The sequence below is a fragment of the Fringilla coelebs genome, assembly GCF_963513975.1.
Source record: "Fringilla coelebs genome assembly, chromosome: 13".
Taxonomy (NCBI): Eukaryota; Metazoa; Chordata; class Aves; order Passeriformes; family Fringillidae; genus Fringilla; species Fringilla coelebs.
This window is the reverse complement of record NC_140039.1, coordinates 14971099-14995318: the sequence shown is the minus strand read 5'-3', so window position 1 is coordinate 14995318 and position 24220 is coordinate 14971099. Positions and strand designations below refer to the sequence as shown.

Genomic DNA, 24220 nt, shown 5'->3' with positions numbered 1-24220 from the left:
CTGTTCTGGGGCTCAGAGTCCACAGCCCCGACACACTTGAGGGGCCTGCAGCTCCCCTCCCTGTAAGCCTCACATGCTTCATGGCTGGGCACTGCAACCTGAAAAAATTGCCTTCTGGCATTTAAGTCCCCAAACTTCAAAAGCTACAAGCAATTATCGAAAACTTGGCTTCCTGTTTAAGACTGAAGTTGCCATCTCTACTGAGAGTAATTAAACAGCCCATTTAATAGCTGCAGGAGCAAGTTTCTTTTGCAGCACTGCTGAAGCCCCCTTGTCTACCCACACTAAGTGCTTCTGACCAAAATGTGTTTGATGCTGAGGTTCATCTGACTCCTCACCTCGCTTCACCTCTAGCCCAGGTTGGAAAGCCTCAGTGCACAGCCTCCCTACCTGCACTCACCTCTCACCATCACTGCTGGGGAAAGGAAGCTGACATGAATGTGTAAGAGAACAGTTCATGCTAAACATCCTTTCAAGTCGACCAAAGTCCTGGCCTGTTCATTACAGTCAGGGCCAAATGAAGCCACCTCCTCATAATGAACTCCTTTTCCCCGATTGCTAGACACTCCCACATGGCAGCCACCTAACATGCTGAAGCAGCAGAAAGAGCTGTCCTCTTCCTTCTCCTCCCATAATCAAGTAACTTTTCCAGAAGAACAGAATTTACTAAGCTCCCCTACATATTTTCCCCTCTTTTTTTCATCATACTGAGTGCCCAGAGCAAATGCCAGTAAATCCAGTGGACTAAGTATACAGGAAGCTCAGCATGCAGAGCTCACCTTTACAGCTGGGGAGAGACAGTCCCATTTTTCTAACTCTGACAATCCTACATTTCAAGTAACAATCCTATTGAATCTGCTACCTTTCATTAAAGTAGCTCTTACAACTCTGTAAAATCCTCCAACCTTTGTATTGATTTTTTCTCCTATTCAAAATAACTCTCCTTTACAACAAGAGCTGGCTGTCAGCCTCTTATCTCTTATTTTCACCCCATCTGATCCTCCTTCTCCTTGTCAGTCTTTTCAGATTCCAATTAATCATGTAGAAAATCAGGGACTTATGTTAAGAAGAATGTAGAACTCTTAGCTCATCATTAACATACTGTAATTGCAGTGTAGTGCTACTGCCTCTGACCTTTTCAACAAGTCAGTCGAAATCCTTTGGGGAAAGCAGGACATTCCCAGCCACAATGAAAAGGGTTATCTCTGATTCATGCTACTGGATAGTTATTTCAAAATAAAACTCCGGATGCATTGTAACATTTGTTATTCAGACTAGAAATTACTGGGGCCTGGCAGACAGCAGGAAGATGCAGCCATAAAACCAAACTGCTGTTCTATTCTTAAATTTTGTCTGAGTCTCTACACGAACAGTCCCAGGATACACTAACCCCTCCACTAAACATATTTAATTTCAGACCATCCTCTCCTGTTTCTTCTTAATTATCATGGGACATTCACAGAAAAGATCAGCCAGATGGAGACTAAATATTTCACTACTATAAGATGGAGCATTCTGCACTAAAATGGAACCTTGATTACAATAAAGTCATTAATTAAAGTCTCAACTGACTCTTCTGTCAGTATATGGGAGACACTAAAGACAACTGAGAGGAGGCAGTGCAGCAGCTACACTAAGGAAAATAAAACAGTAAACCAGACAGTGATAAGAGGATGTTTAATTTCCACTACTCACAGTGAAACAAGACGGAAACTCAGCGATGTGTTCAATATATCCATTTTATGTTTTCAAAATGATGACACACTGCTTTCCTGACAATGAGAAACTTGAACAAGATTTAAAAGCACTGAAGAGCAAAAAGGAGTAAAGCCTAGAGACTCAGAATAAAATCTTACTTTTATGGCTATCTGGACCCTTGAAGACTGTGGGGAAAGGGAAGAGAGAAGACTGTAAGAAAAGAAAAAAAAACCAAAACCCATGCTAAGTGTCATTTTGAAGAAAAATAAATTAAATGTGAAAATCCCCAAGCTATTTCCTTGTCTGAATGATTAAGTCAGAGGTGCTGTAAGAAATGCAGATGGAATAAGCAGAGCATGCTAAATTCCCTGGACACTCTACAGCACAGACAGCATGAGCATGGAGCCAAATCTTCACCCAGAGTTTCACCAGCACATCTCCCATCAAAGTTACTGGGAGCTCTAAGTATCCCCTAATAAGTGTGGATTTGGTCCTTGGAGAGAATATTACACTAAAATTACTTCAGACAGTCATAGTATCTCACTGTGATGTATTCCCAGTGGTCCTCTTTAGGTCCCCTTATCATTTTTTGACTTCTACTTTGCTACATCCTGCCAGATGGAGGTATGGAAATTTGAAGAGCAACAAGTAAACAAAATATGAGGAAATAAACACAACACTGGCTCCCTGTTTCACAATTAATCTTTACTTGTGCTTGAAATCAGCACCAGAGATCTTTGCAAAATTACAATTACCAGATATGCTGGATGCCAGAAATAATAAACCCAGCTGCAATACAGGGTGTTAGTTCTCTCTTGTATAGGAAGAGAACATGCTGTGGTATGTTCATCATTTAATGTCACAAAGTGTGTGCAAATCTAAACAGAGTCACAGCTGCACCAAGAGTAAAACTACAGAACAGAAATGATCCCATTTCTAACATTACAAAGTAAATATTCCCTGCCATACATAGGTGGACAGAAGGCTGGAAGTTACTGTGATTCCAGGTGTGATAGAATGTCTTAATATTCAGGATAAACAAAAAAAAACCACAGCCTAGTAAACTGAGTAACTAATCTCAGTTTATTCCCTGTAGTAAAGGTTTCTGTGCACTGAATACCACTCATTCCTTCTACTTTTATGACACTGATTGTCATCTGCCTGTGATAATACAAACTATCAAAATTTAAGTAATATAATGAGAGGCAGAACAGCACACGATGATAAACTCTGGCAAGGTTATCTGAGCATTCAAATTAAAGCAACTAATTGTAGATCTAGACCACACAGATGTCAGTATGTACATTCAAAGAGAAAAGGAAGAAAATCAAAGAAGTAGCAAGAACAAAGACACCATTAGAACCTGGAAAGTCTTCTAAGAAACACACTTGAAGAGCAGCAAGAATTGTTAATGCAAATGATTGTTTTGTAATAATAATTTAATAAAGTGAATACATAAACATAATGCAAAAGCTTGTTAATTGACATAAGACGGTGTCAGCTCTTCATTTTCTGCAGGGATGGTTTGTGAGGGTGGTGGTTTTTTTGGTTGTTTTGCTTGGTTGGTTGTTTTGTTTGGTTGTGGGGTGGTTTTTTGGGTCTTTTTTTGTTTGTTTTGGGTTTGTTGTTTTTTTTTTTTTAATTAATGGAAAAGAACTTGAGATTTCCAAAAACATGCATGTTGGTACTTGTGGGTATAAAATCACATTGCTCTTTCAGAAGCAATTTAGCCTAAACAGTGCAAGTTTGTTCATGTAAGAGTAAAAGGATGAGGTCTCTATGGCATATTGCAGAATGGTCCTTGGAATAAGATACTCATTTACTAAATAAATTACTGTATAGTACTGTATAATGGTGTTCACATTATAACTGACAATTAGCACCATTAAAGAGAACTCTCATAAACAGCCAAAGCTCACATCAAATTAACACAGCCATGATTAAAATCACTCTTCTGATTTCTGCTCTTCACAGAAATAAGCGGCATTTTGCATAAAAATTACTATGAGGCAGCTAAGAAAAAATTAAAAAAATAACCCCATGGTTATGCTGGGATGGTGGTACCTCACTCCAGCAGCACACAGAGCACTGCCACGTCAGCTCCTCACTTGCTAGGAAATATTAAGCATTGGGTTTCCCTCGGAGCAGTCAGCCAGCACAGTGAGCCCTGCCTGCTGCTGGGAACCAGTTTGGTGGCACGGGAGATTAAAGTGCTGCAATTACTCCTCTTGGCTCTAATGAGGGAAACCCGGGTTCTCTCCTGGCCTGAGGGAAGCTCATCTTCTTTATTTTAATTTTGTCACTTTTCCACTTAAGTGGTTTCTAGCATTTGCATGTCCACTTATATTGCTGCGGTTTCAGAAAGAAAAAAATAACCTGAGGAATTATAGTGGAGAAGAACAATAACAAAATACAAAGGAGTCAGCAATTCATTAAAATTTAGAAAATGCAACATTAAAAACTTTTCTTAACTCTAAGAAAAAAAAAAGAGAGAGTCTTTTTCTAAACTGGCACAGAGCCCATGTCCTCATTAGGATTCACACTCCACTCACACAGCAATACACTAATGGTATCACTTTAATGCAGCATCACAGCACTACTTCCTGGCCTCACCCAGATATTGCTTGCAAAGTGGCAAGAAAGAGGGGAAAAAGAAGTTTCTAGTGAATGCTGGCCAGGCCTGGTATCAATCTGGATGTACGTGGAAGTATAAAGCACACGGACATCTCTGATCATGAATGCTGCTTCAGAGAAAGCCAAACTCATAGTGGCTTCATAAAGATCAAGTATCACTAAGGAAAATCTAATCAATAAATAAGCAATCAAGACCACATAATGAAAGAATACCATTACATGTGCCATAGTTTAAAAAGAAGGCACAATATGCTACATTAAAGTACTGCAAGATAATACGCCTTTGATCCAACATGCCTTTAAAGCAGGAAACAAAAGGATGTTCTCATATATCTTACTAACTAATTTAACATATAAATCATAAAAAGATATGATCCAGATGGGCTTCAATGAAGGAAACCAATTAATGTAGACAGCCTTACCATCTGACACATTAGTTGTAATAATAAAGACCAAACAACATGGTCAAACAATAATGCTCTGTATTAGATCTGACATTTCTAATCAGTTTCTGTATCCTCTTCAAGAAAAAAGACTACCAGCAAGTACTTTGTTTCCCAGAGGAAAAAACTTCTAAACTTAATGTGCACAAACCTCATTCTATGGATGAAGCTGATCTATCTGTGTTCCCTTGGGATGTGCTTTGGAACTAATGGGTTTTGCATAGTCCACATCTGGTTGCAAAATAAAGACTTAGAAAACATTTCCTTTCAGTAACTGCTGCAGACCTGGAATGCCAATACCTACACACTGCTGTAAGCTTTTCCTGCATCCATGGGCTCAGAATGGTTTAGGCTTTACTTTCTGTAGGATAGAATTTCGGTTTATCCTTTCCACAGCCTCCCTAGAAATGCTACGTCTCAAATGAAGTAGTGTGCTTTTGGCACAGACCTCCCAGCATCAGGCAATTGGGGTTGCATCAGACAGTTGCAAACTGCACCATAATTAGCATTACAAATTAAAAGCCCCACTGAGGATACATGTAGAGTTACTGCTTGAGAAGTCTAATCCAAACTATTTAGACCGGTTTTGTATCAGCAGTAAAGACTCAATTTTATCACCTTAGACCTATTGGACCCTCCAAAATCCACCCATAGAAATCCTTTGCAGCACATGATTGAAAATCAGAATTCTTGTGTAGGAAGTAGATGGCATCCCAATAGGGAAAGGCTTGTTTTGGAAATTGTTCTTCTTTTACCAAAAAAAAAAAAAAAAAAAAAGAAAAAAAAAAAGAAAAAAGGAATGGCCGTGGGAATTCTGCTAATGTCATCATATCAAGGAAGGCCAGAGGCCATAGGTCCATGTCATTGCAACAAGCACAAATCACATAGCAATTATTAGGATTAACACTAAACCTATCTGATCCAGCAATTTATTTTGCTCAGCATTCCTAAACAAGCCAAAATAACATAAACATAAATTCCTTAAGGCAGTCTCCCCCCAGTTTTCAAGTTGATATTCTAAACAACTGAAATGTTTACACCATAAGAAAATTATTTCTTAGAAACTTGCTTATTTCCACAGTACAAGAGCTTCCATTCAACAAGCCACCATCAAACAGCCTTGGAATCTTAAGAAAGCATTTCTGAAGTAGAAATACTATTTTTGACACAAACAAGAAGGCCCAGGTTTTTCACCCCCTCCACTCCCCCAAATTTCAGAAGAGTTGACTGACTCTGTAGATTTCCTGGCTGCATCTTCCTGGGGTTTACAAACACCAGTATTGCCAACTGAGACAAGACAGGGCAGTATGATAGGGTTTGAGCCTTTGCTCCATCTGCTCAGGGGTGGCCCCTTGTGAGAAATCACAGCTACATCAAGGAGATGATAATGGAAAAGTTCATTAAAAAGAAGAAAAAAAAAAAAATCTCTGCCTCTCAGAAAATCTAACATACAGGTACACAACTGGGATACAAAAACCAGCTTCTAATTCTTGTGTGATGGGGCAGTTTGAACAGGCAGGTGAAAATTGGAGGTTTTGATAAAGCACCAGAGTCTATGACAACCTCCCTTTGACCTTTGGAAGCCTCTTCTCACATCCTGATAAACGTGACTTGGCTACAGCCACATTTGATGAATTATGGCACATCCCAAGACCACCACTTCTGCTCACCCATGAACCTTCTGGGAAAGCAAGCGCAGCTCCCCGCAACCTGCTCAGGATCCACATGCCATACTTGGGAACTGCATATCTGCTTACCCACAGGCAAAGGTAATCCCAGATTATCTCTTGTTTATCTCACCATGCAAAACCTTGACTATCCAGTGAAAACTATCAACAAACTCTGTTGACACAGAAAACACAGAGTGACCTGGGGCTATTGCTCACAAACCAAGAGTCAACAGCACCCTGAGAGTGCCTGTACTCAGGGCCCTCCAAAGGCACATCCCTGCACTCACTGCACACGGGTGCCTGGCTCTGTGCTCTGATGTGCCCCATCTGAAGCCATGTCCCTCACTGCACACGGGTGCCTGGCTCTGACCTGCTCCATCTGAAGCCATGTCCCCACAGACACTGCACATGGGCGCCTGGCCCTGGCTCTGACCTGCTCCATCTGAAGCCATGTCCCCACAGACACTGCACACGGGTGCCTGGCCCTGGATCTGACCTGCCCCATCTGAAGCCATGTCCCCACAGTCACTGCACACAGGCGCCTGGCTCTGTGCTCTGACCTGCTCCATCTGAAGCCATGTCCCCACAGTCACTGCACACAGGTGCCTGGCTCTGTGCTCTGACCTGCTCCATCTGAAGCCATGTCCCCACAGTCACTGCACACAGGTGCCTGGCTCTGACCTGCTCCATCTGAAGCCATGTCCCCACAGTCACCGCCTGGCCCTGGCCCTGAGCAGGGCTGTGTTCCCAGGGCGCGGTGCCTGAGGCCGTCCCTCACTCCTGGGATAGCTGGGCCGCCCTTGGCTGGGGCTGGATCAGGCCCAGCTGGCTCCAGCACAGCAGAGCAAACACAGAGCTGTTTGCGTGGATCTGTGGAGAGCTCCTGTCAGTGCCAGGCAGGAGACAGCAGCTGAACCCAGGTCCAGGTCAGGTCCTGTGTGTGGGCAAGGAGGCAATTCCGCTGACAGACGGCGGTCTCAGCACAATGGCTCCCAAACTGCTGCTATTTCTTTGAAAGCGTCATGGGAAAAAAAGTTTGGAGGACAAGGAGGTCACTCGGCAGATATTTGTAAGCAGATCCTCCCACACATGGGAAGCTTATGGGACAAATGAGAAAAGTGGCTGTTTGCAACTTAACCCATGGGACATGAGAGCTGGCAAGGCCAGCACAGCAGAGCTCGGAGCTGACATTGCAGAAGCACATGAGAGATGATGGATGGAGCGCTGTGAGGGCCAGAAGGGCCTGCAAAGTGATATGTTCGCTGAAAGAATCATTGCCTTATCCCACAGTTGCCTGGGACTACAGCAATACATTCTGATTTTGTTTTCTCTGAGAACACAAGCACGTGTCTTTCCACTCACCTCAACGGGGAACCTCTTGCCGTTGATGCTGTGCTCAGAGCCATCCGATCCATTGCTCTGACCCCAGTGAAACTCCACTTTCTCTGCCTTGAATCTGCCCGGTAACCCGGCACCGCTGACAAAATAATCGTCCTTCAACAGGATAGCAACTGCACACACAGAACAACAAGAAAGAAACTCAGCATAGTTCTTCTGAAACGCTTACAGTTTTTGCTCATTATATCAGAATACTTCTCGTAATGCATGTAAAATGTCGGGTCATCATTTTCCTCTTTACAAGGATTGTTAAAAATCAGGTCTGCAAGTAATGTTAGCTAATTCTGGAAGTGATTATGAAGTTACACGGACTACAGAAAATCCCAAAGTCCAAATTTCTCAAGGACATTTTGCCCTCCTTATTGGACTTTGATTAAAATTTAAATGGAAACTGCATCAAAACCTGTTTAATGTGGTTCCAGAGGGTAATGGCTGACCATGGTCCCTGTCCTTATAAACCCCTCAAGGTCTGTAGATCACAAGTTAAGAAAATAATGGGTCTCCTGTTTTTTGGATTTCCTCTTTTTTCTTGGTGGGGACCCTGTGCCCTGTCCCACCTCTACTGCTGGACATGCTGGGTGCTTTCCTTAGCTTCCCTGCTCCTCCTCTCTGGAAAATAGGGAGAGTCATAATGACATTTTTGAGATCCAGTCATGAGACATCCTCACATCACAAAACTGTGTTTTATTACAGTAACTCTGATATTATTATTATGTGATTCAATAAGAGTCAGAAAGATCTCCTTTGTATTCTCTTTTCACTTCCAAAAGCCTTTGTATTTTATGTAACAATAAAAGCTATAGGTCCAAACAGAGGGCAGAATTGTATGGTGGAAGCTGGTTACAGGGGAGGCCTGTGGTCCAACCAAGAACTGATCCCAGCTTTCAAAAAATTCCTTTCTGCTGCTCTCACTACAATATCCCCTTCTTTTCCAGCATCTCCTGGTTTTAATACACACCATTCCTAAAAACTGCTCCCCACAAAATTATTTCTTCTCATCCCTCACAAAAACAGAACTAAAACTTGAATATTGTTTCTGTAAAAGTCATTGCAGACTAGTGCTTGCTGTGCCTAGAATCCTAGAATTTAAGTTTTGGGGTTGATTTTGGAGATTTTTTTCTTTTTTAATGGAAATAGCAAAACCCACAAGGATTTCTCTGTGTTCTTAAGCCAACTGTGTCATCACAACAGGAACATTATTATAAATCCAATTTTATTATGTAAGAGGGAGGATTTTATTCGCTGCTGAAAAAAACCAAAAGAAAGCTACTTGTGAAATAAAAGTTATTTCTCTGTTGGTGACTCAGTGCTGCAGGCCAGGTTTTGTGCCCTCCCCTGACAGGGACCTACGGCAGCATCATCTCAGGTGCAATTTTTCCACACAGCTCAACTTTAAACGGTTTGTGTCAAAACCATCCTAATGTTACATTGCATGAGGTGTTCAGATGTTTCTAAACTGCAACAGCAAAATCATGGGGCTGTTTTCTTCCTTGATTTCTGCTTCTTTCTGCACTCCCTTTGCATCCAAGTGCTTTGTAGAGGAGGATGGGTGGTGCAGAAGTGGCTATAGGGTAGTGCCTGTGTCAGCCAGGGTACTGCTGGTAGTCACTGTCTGCTTACACCAAATCCCTGAAACATGAGGGACTGAAAGCACCACTGCTCTCTACTTCCCTTAAAAAATTCTCAATGAGCTCAGCAGTATTTTAAATGGTGAAAAATCTCATTCAATTAGTTAGTTACAAATTCCATAGATGAAATTGTAGGAGATGAGGAATACAGCAAAGCAGATTCGCATGCATCTGTTAAAAACCTCTGTGGAGATTCAGTTGCATCTAATAAATATTTGATAGTTCCCAAATAATTTATGGCTCTGTCAGGGGTCATTTTACTTGTTTTAGATGAATAATTAAAAAGGATAATTAGGAGGATGTACAATCTGGAATGTTCATCTAATTGTTCATTTTACAGTATTTCTTACACTGCTGAGCTGTATGACACATGTTCCCATCACCTTTCCGGCTAAGCAGCATCCCCTTAGTGACAGGAACTTCCCTTCTTTTTCTGTGACCCCAGGTATTGAGGACTGAAAGAACCAAACATTACTTTACTGGGCTTTGGGAACCACTGCTGTTATCCCAGGACTCCTGTAGAGTGCAAGGAATCAACCCCCAAAGCCCACTAATTTAAAATACTATATAATTGAGATTAAAAACCCAAAGAAAGTGGTGTGCAGCCACCAGGACCCCAGTTGTGTGATGCCATTTTCAGGTTCAGGACTGGTGTTGGATGCCCATCACCCCTGTTAGTGTAGGAATAAACCTGGACTCAAAGCAGCTCTTCCCCTGCCCTAGCAGAGCAGCTCTGATAGTCAGGACCAGCCAGAGTGATGCACATCATATGGGAAAGATACTTAACAAAACCCTATTTCTGGCAGAAATTTTAGTAAGTTTCTCTAAGCAGAATTCTCCCGATTTTGCAAGTTTTTGGTAGGAACACAATTAATGAAAATACAACTATGAAATGTGTATATCCTCCAAGTGATCTCTAGCACTTAATACTATGGCCAGCCACTCTAGTGAAGAAATTGAACCCGCATTAGTGCCTTTGCCAATGTAATTGTGCACAGAAGCACTTCTAGTCAAGACAGAGACCTATAAAATCCATTGATATTTTCTGGACGAAACATTGTTTTCTGTACATTGTCTGCTCTTTACCTGGTAGAGAGGGGGACACAAATAAGAAAGAGCAGAACAAATCTAAACAGAATTACCTTTCAGACCCTAAAAATAACTCATTGTTCAATCATTAAAAGAAAAAAAAATTACTAGGTCCTACAGCCATAACAATAACCCAAGCAGCATATTTCCTGCCAGTTAATGAGCATTAAGGTTAAGGGCCTTTAGCTTTCCCAGGGACCCCTGTCTCTTTAAACCAGACATTAATTGCTGAGAAATGCCCTCTACATCCATCACCATTTCTTAAACAGTTATTTAGTTTACTGTCTCTGTCAGTCTGCAATATGAAGGTCTTGTGTGGCCATCTGCTCCAAGACTCCGCTGCCAAAATGCATCGCGATTTATGGCACAGTCGGCCTCTATCTTCTACCCACAAGCCAAAACATCCTACTTGGTTTGCTGCTCTGCCACTTACCACCTTAAAAATTAATGCCAGGCAAGTTTCTTCAAAAGGTCAGAAAACTAAGAAAAGGAATGGGACTTGATAAAACAAGGGAGGAGTTAGGAGCTCAGCAGAAGAAATCAGGACTGACAGCAAGCAAAAAGAGTCTTCACGTTACCAGTAAAAGGCCGTAACTTACCAGGAAAAGTGACACTTACTGTTGCTCTGAGAAGCAATAACTTGTCAGCAAAAATCCATACCCCAATGGGTGAGGAAATCAAATATAGCAGCAGTGCTAAAATCACCCAGCAGAGAAGACTGAAGCTTCAGCTTTCATTGCCAACTGTGCCAAGACCAGAAAATCTGCTGACACTTTTCAGTTCAACAGAACAAGGTTCTGGCTTGTACCAGCAACAGTGTGGCCAGCGGGACCCGGGCAGTGACTGTCCCCTTGTACTTGGCACTGGGCTCACTTTTGAGCTCCTCACTAAAAGGAGGACACTGAGGGGCTAGAGAGTGACTAGAGAAGGCAACAGAGCTAGGAATGGGTCTGGAGAACAAGTTTGATAAGGAACTGCTGATGGAGCTGGGACAAAAGGAGGCTTAGAGGGGATCCTCTTGCTCTCTACAACTCCCTGAAAGGAGGTTGCAGCCAGGTGGGGGTCAGTCTCTCCTCTCAGATAACAAGTGACAGGACAAGAAGAAATGGCCTCCACTGTTGCCAGGGGAGGTTTAGATTGAATCTTAGAAAGAATTTCAAAAGTGTTGCCAAGAAGTGGAAGAGGCTGCCCAGGGAAGTGCTGGAGTCACCATCCCTGTAGGTATTTAAGAGATGTGTAGATGTGGCACTTAGGGACATGGTTTAGTGGTGTCTTTGGCAGTGCTGGGTTGGAATGGTTGGAATCAATGTTCTTACAGGTCTTTTCCAACCTAAATGATTTTATGATTCTAACAAGGTTTCCTATTGTATGTGCAGCAATATTACTGTTACATGTATAGGACAGCATTAACATCCTTCTTAAAAGAATAGCACCATCACTTTTTCATGATCTTTCTAATTACATTTATTGCTGATTACCACAAACAGCCTCTCTGACCATAAAGGGCAGGGTGCATAACATGAGTAGATTAATTAAGCACCAAATTTCCATAGTATTCAACCTTGCCTGAACCTCATGCTGCTACCAAGGGCAACCAACTCAGGATTACAAAGCAAACAGAACTTCTCAGTGAATCTGGGAAAAAACCCCGAGTAATGCAGCAAAACCCCCAGCTATGCTTGGTGGTGGTTTATGTTAACTGGATTTGCTTTGTAGTGAAGGAAAACAAGCTACAGTCTGCCACTCCATTTCATCTGAGGGGAAATAACTCCTGCTAAGACCCTGAACTGCTGGATCTGAGGCACTTGCTGGACTCCAGGCCATGGCTCGGATGTGAAGTGCCCTGGAGTTGATGGGTGTACCTGGGGTCACACTGTGTGCACAGCTGAGCCACCAACTCCAGAGGAGGTACGTGCCCTGGGTCCAGCTAGCCCACCTGTGACAGGAGACATGGCACAGAGAGCACTTACAGGGATGCATGTCAGATGTTAATAAAGATAAAAATATACTTCCAATAAATAAAATTGAATTAATTAGTGGTTTAATCCAATTCCCTAAAAATACTTGACCTTGTCAAATGAAGAGGGTGGCCTTATAATTTCTGCTTTTTACGTTTTTAGAATTAAAGAGTAATCAAATGTATGCAGCTTTGCATATAAATCAACCTTGACCTTTCGTTGAACTGTTTTGGTAAAAATAAGCAGTACTCATGCCTGCTCTTTTTTCTCTAAAAGCCAGAGCAGACAGAGTAGAAAAGGATTCAGTTCAGTGAAGAACACAGTGCTATAATCATACCAGAGAAACATTAATAAGCCCCCACTACTCTGAGCAGTTATTGCTCTTTCTTCTCTAAAATCTTCCAATTTCTAAGACTTCCCCTCTCCTTCCCCCTGAGCCCTGCATCTCAGCATTCTTTTGGATTAGGTGTTACAGCCTCCCAAAGCTGATAATTCAAGGTTACACCTTGAAACTCTTACACTGCCTTTTATTCTGAGGAATAACTGACTACCAAGAGAATTAGTTTAGACTGAGAACACAAAAAAAACACCAAAAAAAAAGCAGCCCTTAAAAAAAATCCCTTCAAATCAATCTGTAAAACTAGCTCTGCAGAGAATGCAGAGGCAGAGGTAGGTGGCTCCTACTAAAAAATTACATTTAAAAAAAAAGACAAAAAAACCCAAACAACAGAACAATGAAAAAGGAGGAGGGTGGAACATGGCTTGAATTTTTAATTGACTGCAGTCAGGCTATGGAGGCAAGCAGAAGAGAACATACCTGTTTTTCCTGTGTTTTTCATCCAAGTCTTGTTTGAAGATTCATTGTCAAAACCATCCAGCTGCAGCTCTTGATACTCATCTCCAACCTGGGCCAGGTGGTCAATGATGTCTATGGGGGACTGGTGAGACCCCCTACACTTCTCACTGGACGTCACCCAGTGCTCAGGACCATAGGTGCCTGTGAAAAAACACCAATGTCAGCATCCCAGGGGCTCAACAGTGCTGGAGAACTCTTAAGTGTGAGGATGAAGCACTTAAGCTCCCCAGGTAACTCCACCACAGTTACAATTCCCACGTTTGAAAGAGGTTAAGACTTTTTAACTTATGAGGAGACTGAAATCCTTTGGCTTTGTGCTGTGCTCCAACTTTGCCTCTGGCAGTAATGAACAATGGCCTTTTTTTAAAAAACAACTATTCTATAAAACTTTCTGCAGTTCCCAAGCTCCTCCCGTGCATATGTTATCAATTACCATGTAGCTCCAGGAACTTCCCTAAAGCTCCAGCCTTAATATATTACTGTATAGTTTATCCTTTCATTATGGACAAATAATGCAACAGACACACATTAACTTGTGTTCTTGCAATACTATGCTTAGATCATATGATCTTTATTAATGATCTCATTTCTTTTGGAGGTTTTGAAGCCAGAAAATAATAAAAGAAAGGATGAAATTAAATGTAAGTTAGTAAATTTGAAGAAAACAAGAATGGAAAAAAAAAACCTCTGGAAGAAGTAAACAGGACAATAATCCCTCAGGAATACACAGTAAATTAATTTTGTTGCTATTCTTACATGAGTTTTCTGGTTTTGATGACAAATTAAAATAATATGGAAAAATAAAAGCCTGAGGCAAAAACCTTGTCATCCACACCACATACCAGCCCAAGATGTACTGGAACACCAGGGATGCTCAGCACCGCTCTAAGGAGAATCTAAAATTAATTTTAAATTTTTCTTATGACCTGCCTACCCAACCCTTAAGTTGTATTAATAGAGACTGAGAGCTTATCTTCCTATGAGTGCAAGCAGTGGTTTTAGCTCCTGAAATGACAGCATAGATTTCTTGTAAAGCACTTGTTGCTCACAGCTCTTGAAGTGCTTTACAGCAGGAATCAGCTACATTATTCTCATGTAAAGATCAGGAAAGTTGATGGCTGAGAAGGAAAGCAACTTGCCCAAGCTCAACTACTGAAACCAAGTTACCACCCCAGCAACTCTGCTGTCCTGAGAGTCCAGATGTCACACCTGTGTCACACCTCTGAACTACACAGTCAGCAGGTCTGTTCAGCAGGCAGCCAGCAGGAAATGAGGCACCAGTGTGCATTTATTACCCTGGCATCTGAGCAGCATATGTATATTCAATTAGGCTATCCAAACCCAGCAGTTGGGAAGGCCAGTTTCTCTGGCCTCTGGGTTTTAATCTGTCTATTGCAAAGTGCATTAGTTTCTCTTCTTGTGAGCTGATGCAGGACACTTAATCAATAGCAAGATTTTGCCATACTCATCACACACAAATGCTGTCTGGTACCCAAATGACAATAAGAAAATTTTGCTTTCAAGTACAATTAGGCAAAATTGCAATATAGTTTAAAAATCATTTACATCATCTGCCCAGGTTAAAAATCAGTTTTGTTTATCTCGGGGTTCAACTTATATTGTCAGCAAGAGCTGCTTTCAGTTATTTCCCAATGTACCACAACCAAGGAGAACAGAATTATTAAAACCCCTACAATAGTGGAAACCAAATGTCTTCCACTCAAGCACAGCTATTTCCCTCCAATCAGGATGCTCTTAGTAATTGGTCTGTAGTGAGTTAATTGGAAATTCAGATTTACTTTACATATAACCTTGCATCTACCCCATGAAATTTGGGAATTTGCTTTAAATATCTAGCACTACACATAATCAAACCCGCCAGCTCTCGTTTTCTGGCTTTATTATAAACAAGGGGCGAGCTTTTCAAAAGCACTCTGCCCACAGAGGCTATCGCAGTGGTTTCAGCTGTGCATTCAAAAGGAGCTGTGCACTCCAATTTTTCTTTTATAAGTATTCTGGTGTCAATGAGGAATTTTTTCCTTTTTTTTAAAAATAGGCAGATTTATTTTAACAGAGACTGTAGGGTTTCTTCATGTCACATTTATTCATTTATTTATTTATTTTAAGTATAGCCAGTTCTCAACCTATTTGCAGTGAAAACTGCCTTGTCAAAATGAATAAAATAAGCCATAAGGCTAAACAAACAAACCACCATGTTGAATTAAAACCTCAAGTGACTTAGGTACCTGAACTGACTCTTGCTGAAATGTAGTGTTTCACAGACTTTTGAAGGCTTTGTTTCATTTTAAAAAACAAGTCTTCTTTTTTTTCCTTAAATTAATTTAACTTGCTTGAATTAATTTAATAGCAATAAATCTCTTTCAATAAACACAGTAGCTTCACTTGCTTGTACATCTATAATCTAACAAAATAAAGCCTAGCAGTATCTGCTTTCTTCATGTGAGAGGATAAGTTTCCATGCATAAAATGCTTCCATACTCGTGCTGAATTATTAAAGAAAAAAAAAAATCTAATGCAATGTGCAATGAAACTCTCTCAGCAATTCAAAACCTCAACTTAGTGCTGGTGCTGTGACTCCAAGTCCTGACATCACAAATTACAGTCATAAGGCTAAGCTCTGATTTAGAGGTTCAAGACCTGCTAGTTAAAATCAGCCCAGGATTTTATAAATGGCTGGGCTTGCCATTAATTTCTTTCACAGGTTTTTGATATGTAAATGACTACATGCAATGTGACCTGCACCATTGTGGCTGCAGCTTGAGACAGATAAAGGGGCCACAGGCCCAACACCTCCACTCCCAGCATGCAGAACTGGGGTTGCCCCAGCTTTAACAACAACCACAGAAAGGAGAAGGCAGGCCAGGGAGAGGGGAGGAAAACTTTTGAGCTTGAAACAAAACTAAATAAATTATAGCTCCTACCCAGGGAAAAAAAAAAAAAAAAAAAAAAGGCACTCAACAACCTATAAAATGTAATCAAGAATAGTGCAGTGTGATTCACAAATTCCCAGGTGGCCATCAGAAGGGTTCAGGCCCAACTGCCTGGTTTTTTTCCATGGATATTCAAGTGCACTTTCAATTAAAACTGATCTTCCACTACAGATTTCAAATTAATTCTTCTTCCAAGTGTCTCATGCTCCAGACATCCTTGCTTTGCAAAAAAGCCCTATATCATTAGAGGAGGAAATAGAACACTTTTTCCAAGCTTGCAGATATTGATTACCTATTCCTTCCATCAAAGCACAATTGCCATTCTGCACTGTATAAATCTCTTCAGTGTTAGACACTTTATAAAGTACTGAGAATTATATCATTAATCATTTGCAGTTACACCTGTCTTGCTTTATTGAATTCTTTGTTTTTTAGAACTTTAAATAAATGCTTTTAAATAAAAACATGACACTAAATAAAGACTCTGTTTCACTTAAACCTAGTTAAAAAAAGAAATCCTGTAATTCTGTGTGTGACATTTACCCATCTGAAACACAGGAACTTATGGCTATTTGTATTTCATTTTTCCAACAGTAAGCATGGTGACTTAAATCAAATAAAATTTCAAATGAATTTGAGTTGGCCTTTTAAGGCTGATAAATAATTCGGTTTTCAGAAGCCAAGAGCCCACACCTGTGTTAACAAATAACACACATTTCCACTGAGATGGTGGGACAATCTACAGGCAAAGGTAAACATCAAGCAGCCCCATCCTAGAGCTGGAATATTTGATGCAGAGGCAGCACAGAAAGAATGCTAACTGAAAATGTTTGGCAGCTGCAGGAACTGAAAAGGAAACCATGGGTTTGGGTCCAAAAGCTGGGGCAGGAGGGGTGGATCCACCCCAGATCACCCAAATGCAAGAGCAGGGTGTGCTGGGGTGGCAGCCAGGTCTCTGTGCGCTTGAACTTTCCTCTGCTGAAATGAGGCACAGAAGGGCTCCCAAGGCTGGAAGGAGAGCTGGGGTCAGGGAGCTCAGCAGCACCTGGGGTCTCACACATTTCAACCCACACTTCAGGCCAGAGATGTTATCACCCATCCCTGTCTGAAATTACCTGATGCTTCCTAGATCCTTTTCTTATGCAAAATCATTCTGTCAATGTCTGCAGTAACTTTAATAGTTTTTTAATACACTGTCTGTTCCTTAAATATAATCCAAGATTACTTTTTTCTTCTTTTTACTGTACAAAGAAATGAGCAGTCTTCATTAATGAAAAACCATTAAAGTAATGCATTCTGCCAAAATCTAATTAAAGCTTGTATAAAAACTTCCACTTAAAAAAAAAATCAAATCTATTTGTTTTTCTCACACAGGTTTTGTTTAAAACATCTGTTATTAAAAACATTGGCATTTCCTTGATTTTGCATAATTTTTAATTAATGGATCAGCTACTCTGATAAAAACTGCTCTGTAACACATATACCTTTACATAGATATATTTTAACAGAAATTAGCAAATTTTGAGTCATATAATTTTCATCATTCATTCGTAAAGAAGTAGAAATAGAAACCTCTTTTTTTTTTTAATTTCACTTGTTTTCTAAACATTTTTATAAAAATGTGATTTTAAATCTCAGGCCTGACATGGAAAGAACTAGTTTAGAGGCTTTAATTTTGGAGGTTTTTTATTATTTGTTCTTCTTGGGTCCTTTTTGTAACAGAATTACCCCAGACAAATATTTTTCTGTACTCAATGCCTCTTTACTTTTCATTTTTGAATGAAAATGGTAATAATGATTACAAAGCAATCAAATCCCCTCATTTCTGCAATTAGCTTGGTCATTTCATGGAGACATCCAACCCCACATCTTAACATGGGAGAAAATTCCATGTTTCTCTTAGAACAAAATCCAACCAGTTATTAGGGACTAACAGAATGAATTAGTATTTCCTCTTCAAATGAAAACAGAGGTCCCAGCCTTTGCTTGCACAGCTCTGGAGGGGCAGCCTACAGACTTCAAGGATCACAGCAGGTAAGAACCTCTGTCAGGCTCTGGATAAATGGAGATGCTTCCCTTTTCAGGGACTGGCAGCTATGACCTGCCCAAGCATTCCAACATTTAGCTGAGCAACACTACAGATCTGAATCTCTGCCCTCCTTGAACTGCTCCATCACGAGCCAAATCTCAAGAAACACTGAAATGTCACCACAGCAAACAAAATCAGCTCCTTTCTTCCACACACAGGAAGAACAAGGAAGAGGTGCCCTTGCTCAGCTACAAAGTAATGAACTTCAATAGCAGGCTGGATTTTTCAAACAGCAAAAAATTGTTTTAAACAAACAAGTATCAGTGAAATTCACTACAGAAGTGAAGCATTTTAAGATCCTTCAGAAATCTCAGTCCCAGGGCTCCTCTCTGTTATTTGGACCCAAAAAACCTGAAGCTGTTACTTGATGCCAGAAGATCTCATCATCACTGTTTGCTGTTTAAAAGGAGCTGTTTCAGTAAGTCCAGGAAGGTGCTTAATCCACGTAAACAGTGACAGGAAGCAAGGCACATACTGCAGATCCAAACTGGCTGAAAAATCAGCCTCCCTCTCACCTGCAGTCCCCTCCTGGGAAGCAGAAATAGAGAGAAATCTGTAGGATGAAGTCTAAAGACTGCACTTAGATACAAGGCCAAAAAGAATGATTTGAATGACACATCTCTTGCTGATTGATTTAGCATGAGGCTGAAGAGGTAAAGGTATAAAAATCCCTGAAAGCCTTGATAAAAATCAGTAGCATCTTTCAGAGGTCTTCCCATTGCAGAGAAAGCAGACACGTTGTTAAATCATTATATTAAGGGAAAAAGTTACTGAAATTATACTGTCTTGCTCTAAAGTGATGGCATACCAAAATCAAAGGGATGGAGAAGGAGAGCCTGCAGTTAAGAGTTCACAGTGCTGCTTTGAACAAAGATTTCCTGCCCTGGGGGAAAAGGGCTTTTCATTTTATTATTCTCTGTCATCACTCTGTTTAACATGAGACACTTGTGCTTGCAGAAAATTCCAATTACTGCTTGAAAAATGAGACCCAATACCAAGGGCAAGATCCTGAAGAGCTTGCTGAGACACAAACAGGCCCAAGCAATCTGCGAGCTCAGTACAGGGAAGGTGTGCAAGGCTTGGGAGCGGTGTAAACAACCAGGGACAGTTTTCTGAGAAGTCAAAAAATCTGAAAGAAACTTTCCCCAAGAACAATCTCCGATAAGGCATATCTTAATCAGTACTTGCTGGAACAAGTGAAGAATGCAGGAAGATGGAACAAAAAGGGGGTGGATTTAGATAACCTTTGAGCCACCAGCAGCAGCAGCAGCACAGAAGCACCAATGCCACCAGAGCTCCAGCTCCAGCACTGCCCAGCCGCGGGGCTGTGGAAGGAAAGCTGATTTCAAAACCGATTGTGTCAGTGATACTGTCACACTGCCAGAATGTGGCAATCACAAGGAAAGGCTTTAAATCATGCTCCTAAATATAAACTATCCTATAATGTCTGCAGCTTTTAAACTGAAAGACAGAGTGCCATGTATGTTCTCCTTAAATTTTCATATCCACAGATGCTACAGTTATTGCTGGATTTTTAATTAAACTTCCTAACCTTCAATTACCTTTGGAGAAGTTTTGAATGTGTTTTCAACCTTTGTATTCCTTAGTGAACTACTCTCTATTACACAGTCACAAATTTAGTGATTTTTTTATTATATGTCCCCCCTCACATATACAGACTTTCTGCATCCCAATTTTTATCCTGAAAAAAGTGTGAAGCTGCCATGAATCTTGTATGAAGCTCCCACTGTACCCATCAACCTGCCAGTGGCAAAATGTATGATAAATATCCAACATTAGGAAACACCAGGACCTTAGGACAAACACTGCAAGAAGCTCACAAAAAAGTGGAGTAAGTGTAATTACTAAAACAAGCTTTTTCCATAAACATTTCAAGTTTTAGCATTTGTGAGCTGAATAATTTACCACCACACCAAAGTGAAAATAGTACTAAGTTTAGCTGTGCTGGCAAAATAGTTTGGGGCTTTTTCAGAGGTGTCTCACACAATAAAGTCTAGATAGACTTGCCTAATAACCTGTTGAATTTAACAACTATTATTTCAAAATTATTTATACTGAGCACAGAGGACAATATCAATAAAATTATTAAGCAGAATTCACCGAGTAGGAGGATAAATTGTGGTATTGAAAGTGCCTGCTGGTGGCAAGTGACTGAGACAATGTATATCTACATCCTCTGTTTTTTATCATTTTCTACATTTTTAATAAATGTATCTGACATCTCACACCATTCATTTCATAACCGTCAGAGGCCTTTTAAAACTGCTCACCCTGAGCTGCATATAATAAACGAGGTGATAACTTACAATATAAGGAAAAAACAGGAGATTAATTTATATGAAGGCATCGTAAATTACCTTTCTTCCATTCTTATACCAGTTCAGTAAAGCTCTATGAAGACTAGGGACAGACATAAAAATAGATTTTTTCCTAAATATAATTCTGAAAAGTATAAATCCTAATGGAAATTACAGAATGAAGATGTATTACAAATCAATGCAGTAGCTGAGCGAGAGCACTTTATGTTGTTGGGAGGAAGACACAGATTTTAGTAATGGGTGCATTGGACAGGTCACATCCAGGCCAAGTTTCTCTGGAGAAGGGTCTCTCTTTTCAACTATCCTTTTTTCATTTACAGGGTAATAGCTGTATGATGATGGACCTTGACAGGAGGGATATTTTTATTGCTCTAGTGCCCCAATGCAGCAGAAGGAAGAGGGGTTCCATTCTTCCAAACCTCACTAGCGAACAGCTGCTGCCTCAAAAAGCTTAAACTGAACAATATAAGACAAACACAATATAAAACATCTCAAACTTGAACAGATGCATCCCCCTGGGCTAACCTCCCCTTCTCTGTAACACCTTGCTTCATGCTTTCTTCTCCAAGGCCATCTTCCAGAACTGGCACTAACACACCAGAAAGGTGATCAACCTTCCCATGAGAAAGGAAAAAAACCCATAATTTCTTCCAGAGAGCAAAGATAAAAGAAGAAATGAGTCTGGCATTTCATAGAATTAAACATATGAAAAAGCACAAGCTCATATAATGTTGATGTAAACCATGGTTCCATCTGTGCAACTCCAAGGAGAAAGCACAGCATGAACAAAGCTCTGAGAAAATAAATCAGAGCAAACAAGACGAAGAAAATGGGTGAGAAACTTTCCCACCCAAGAGTTGTTGGAGGCAGATGGAGGCTTTGGGGACTTCAGCGAAACTTTGTTGAAAGAAAAGGAAGCAAGAGGACCTGAATTTGGCTCAGTGCTAATTACAGTAACCACTGCCAATACCCAGAGCAGGCAAAAGCCAGGAAGGCAAGCAGGCACTCTGTGTCTGTGATCTTACCACTGTACTGCAAGCCAAAGTCCCCACAGGATCTGGAGTTGAAACTGGGGAGCAGCCCTGGGAGCATTTGCTGAGCTGAAATTGTGGGAGACACACCTCAGACTGCAAGAGTAGTGAGGCAAGGAGAAAATGTGCAAGGACAGACATGATGGGTTCAGGAACCCTTTTGTGGTTTTTGAACCAGAGATCAGTGGCTGTTTGAGGGCGTGACTGAGACCCTGCTGAAGCATCAATGCTCCCACGCTGCTGAGCCTGCCCAGGGGCTCAGACACAAACACTGAACGACAGTGACAGTGATACACCGTGACATTTACGTCAGGAAATCTAAAATTCCCATCTTGCTTCTCTGTCTCCTTCCTACCACCAGGAGCTACACACTCCATTTCACTCCCTTCCTTTATAAAGGGAGTTCACCTGTCTCATCAGAGCAGCTGCAAGGATTGCTCAAAACTTCAAGAGAGCTATGGAGATAAAAAGCTGTGCAAGACTCAACTGTCCCACTACAGATCTTGGTGCCAGGGTACCTGCAAATGCATTTAGAAAAAACCCAGTTCCAGTTATTTCTCAAAGCACCACAGACTTGAGTCCAATTACTTCTCACATGTACCCTGAATAGGCTTGATCTCACCAAAGAAACTGCTAACGTAAATGATGCATCACTGTAACTTAATTACCTCCAATTTGGGTGGGTACAGGAACAGAAAGTACCTTTTCTTGATTCCCATCTGTTCCTCGTAACTAACCAAAGGAGCCCTCCCCAGAGCTCTGTCTCTGAAAGCCAGCATGGAAAAAAAGAAAGAAAAGGAGGAGGAAAGACAGGAAAAAACTGTATATTTTTATTGAATTTTTGCAGGATGCAAGTTAATAAAACACCCACAGAGAGCACAGAGCAATATAGAAAGGGAATAAAGGGAGGGAGGGCTGATATCAATAAAGCTTATCCAGAGGCACTGGTGAAAGTACTCATCATTTCAAAAGAAACCTACTACAAAAATGATTTTCACTTGTTGCTTTGGCTGAGGTTTAAAATAAACAGAAGTGTCCTAAGTGGAAGGTGGATTTAAAAAATAAAGCCAGGAAGATAAAATTATCTGTTGTTGAAACATGTCACCCTCAGGCCCTTGTGGATCCTAACCTGACCAGAGACAGCCACCAGATTAGGACCTCATTGTTTTAATCACATCACAGAAAACACTACAGTCCCCAAAGTCACTCATCACATCTCGACAAATACTGGTTTGCTGTGACATTGCCTTTTGAGGTGAAAATCAACTTTTGCCCAACTAAGATCTTAATGGCATCTCTGGTCCAACAGCCTTCTCAATCCAGCTGTCCCTGTCGCTAATATGCACCAGTAAAATAGCTCCCAGGAGAGCTGCTGGGAGACTGCTAGCTTTTACTTAATGACACACCATGAACCCTGCCCTCAACTTCTATTAACATTCAGTCTATGTTTCTGCCATTAATTTAAGAGGAATGAACAGGAAGACAATAAGCAGCCCAGTGTCCAGCCTGAGGTACTCCATCAGAAGGCACTGCTTCTGTGGCTGACAGAGAACATTTACAACCAGTTCTCTCATTTTTGTTCTATATCTGTCATTTCCAGTATGTTACACTACATGGCTTAAACTGCTCCAAACCGGCTTTACTTTTCCATTAGGAAAGTCCAGAGTTAGGAAAAAATGAATAAACAAACCCACCAAAAAAAACCCCAAAAACCAAACAAAGCCAAAAAACCTGACAAATCAAAGTCATGAAAAGGACTTAATATTCCTAATGTGGATCTTATTTGCTCGTACCCCTTCTCTCCAGATGAGTTTTAGGTAGCAACCCATCAGTGCCGGAGGAGGGCACTGGCAGCAGCCCCTCTCTCACCCCAGACCCCTTCCCTTCTGTCAGCACCACCCTTTGCAGGGAAATGCACACCTGAGCAGCTGCTCTGGGGGAAAACCAGCTGCTGCAGAGAGCTGGCAGCGAGGAGCTGCTGTGATGGGTGGAGTCAGGGTGAGCGCTGCAGGAGATTCACTTCCACAGAACCTGCGGTGCACCTTTAAACACTAAGTTAAATAAAATACCCAAAAGCTACCCTAGCTGAGATAAAAGTTCTTTCCTCCAGCACCACAGGAACCGTTCATTTAGGGATGCTCACCCCAGAGTGCAGCTTGCAGGCTTTGGGATGCAGCTGTTCCCAGGATGAATTTTCCCGAGGGCAATGTAAGGGCATCACCTGTTCCTCCACCTCAATGCCTGCAGCTCCCATGGGAGCATCTTCACTTGCTGCCACCAAGGGTGTTTGGAAGCAAGGCAGGTGTTCCCACAGCCCTCCCTGCCCGGTGTGGGAAGGCAGCAGCCAGCTCCTGACACGGCTCCCTGTGCTCTGCCGTCACAGCAGCGTTTGGGCAGCCCGTGGTGACACGTACCATAAAATGGAATCTGGAGTGT

At 41.3% G+C, this 24220-nt stretch overlaps 1 protein-coding gene across 1 annotated transcript in view; it reads right to left on the bottom strand.

Moving 5' to 3' along the window:
* Positions 1-24220, bottom strand: part of PTPRG (protein tyrosine phosphatase receptor type G) — a 391447-nt gene that overhangs the window by 169216 nt on the left and 198011 nt on the right. The window contains exons 3-4 of the mRNA XM_084214136.1: positions 13336-13515; positions 7808-7956 (exon numbers count right to left, since the gene is read on the bottom strand). Of these exons, the coding sequence (XP_084070262.1) occupies positions 7808-7956; positions 13336-13515 (329 nt within the window). The remainder of the gene's footprint in view (positions 1-7807; positions 7957-13335; positions 13516-24220) is intronic.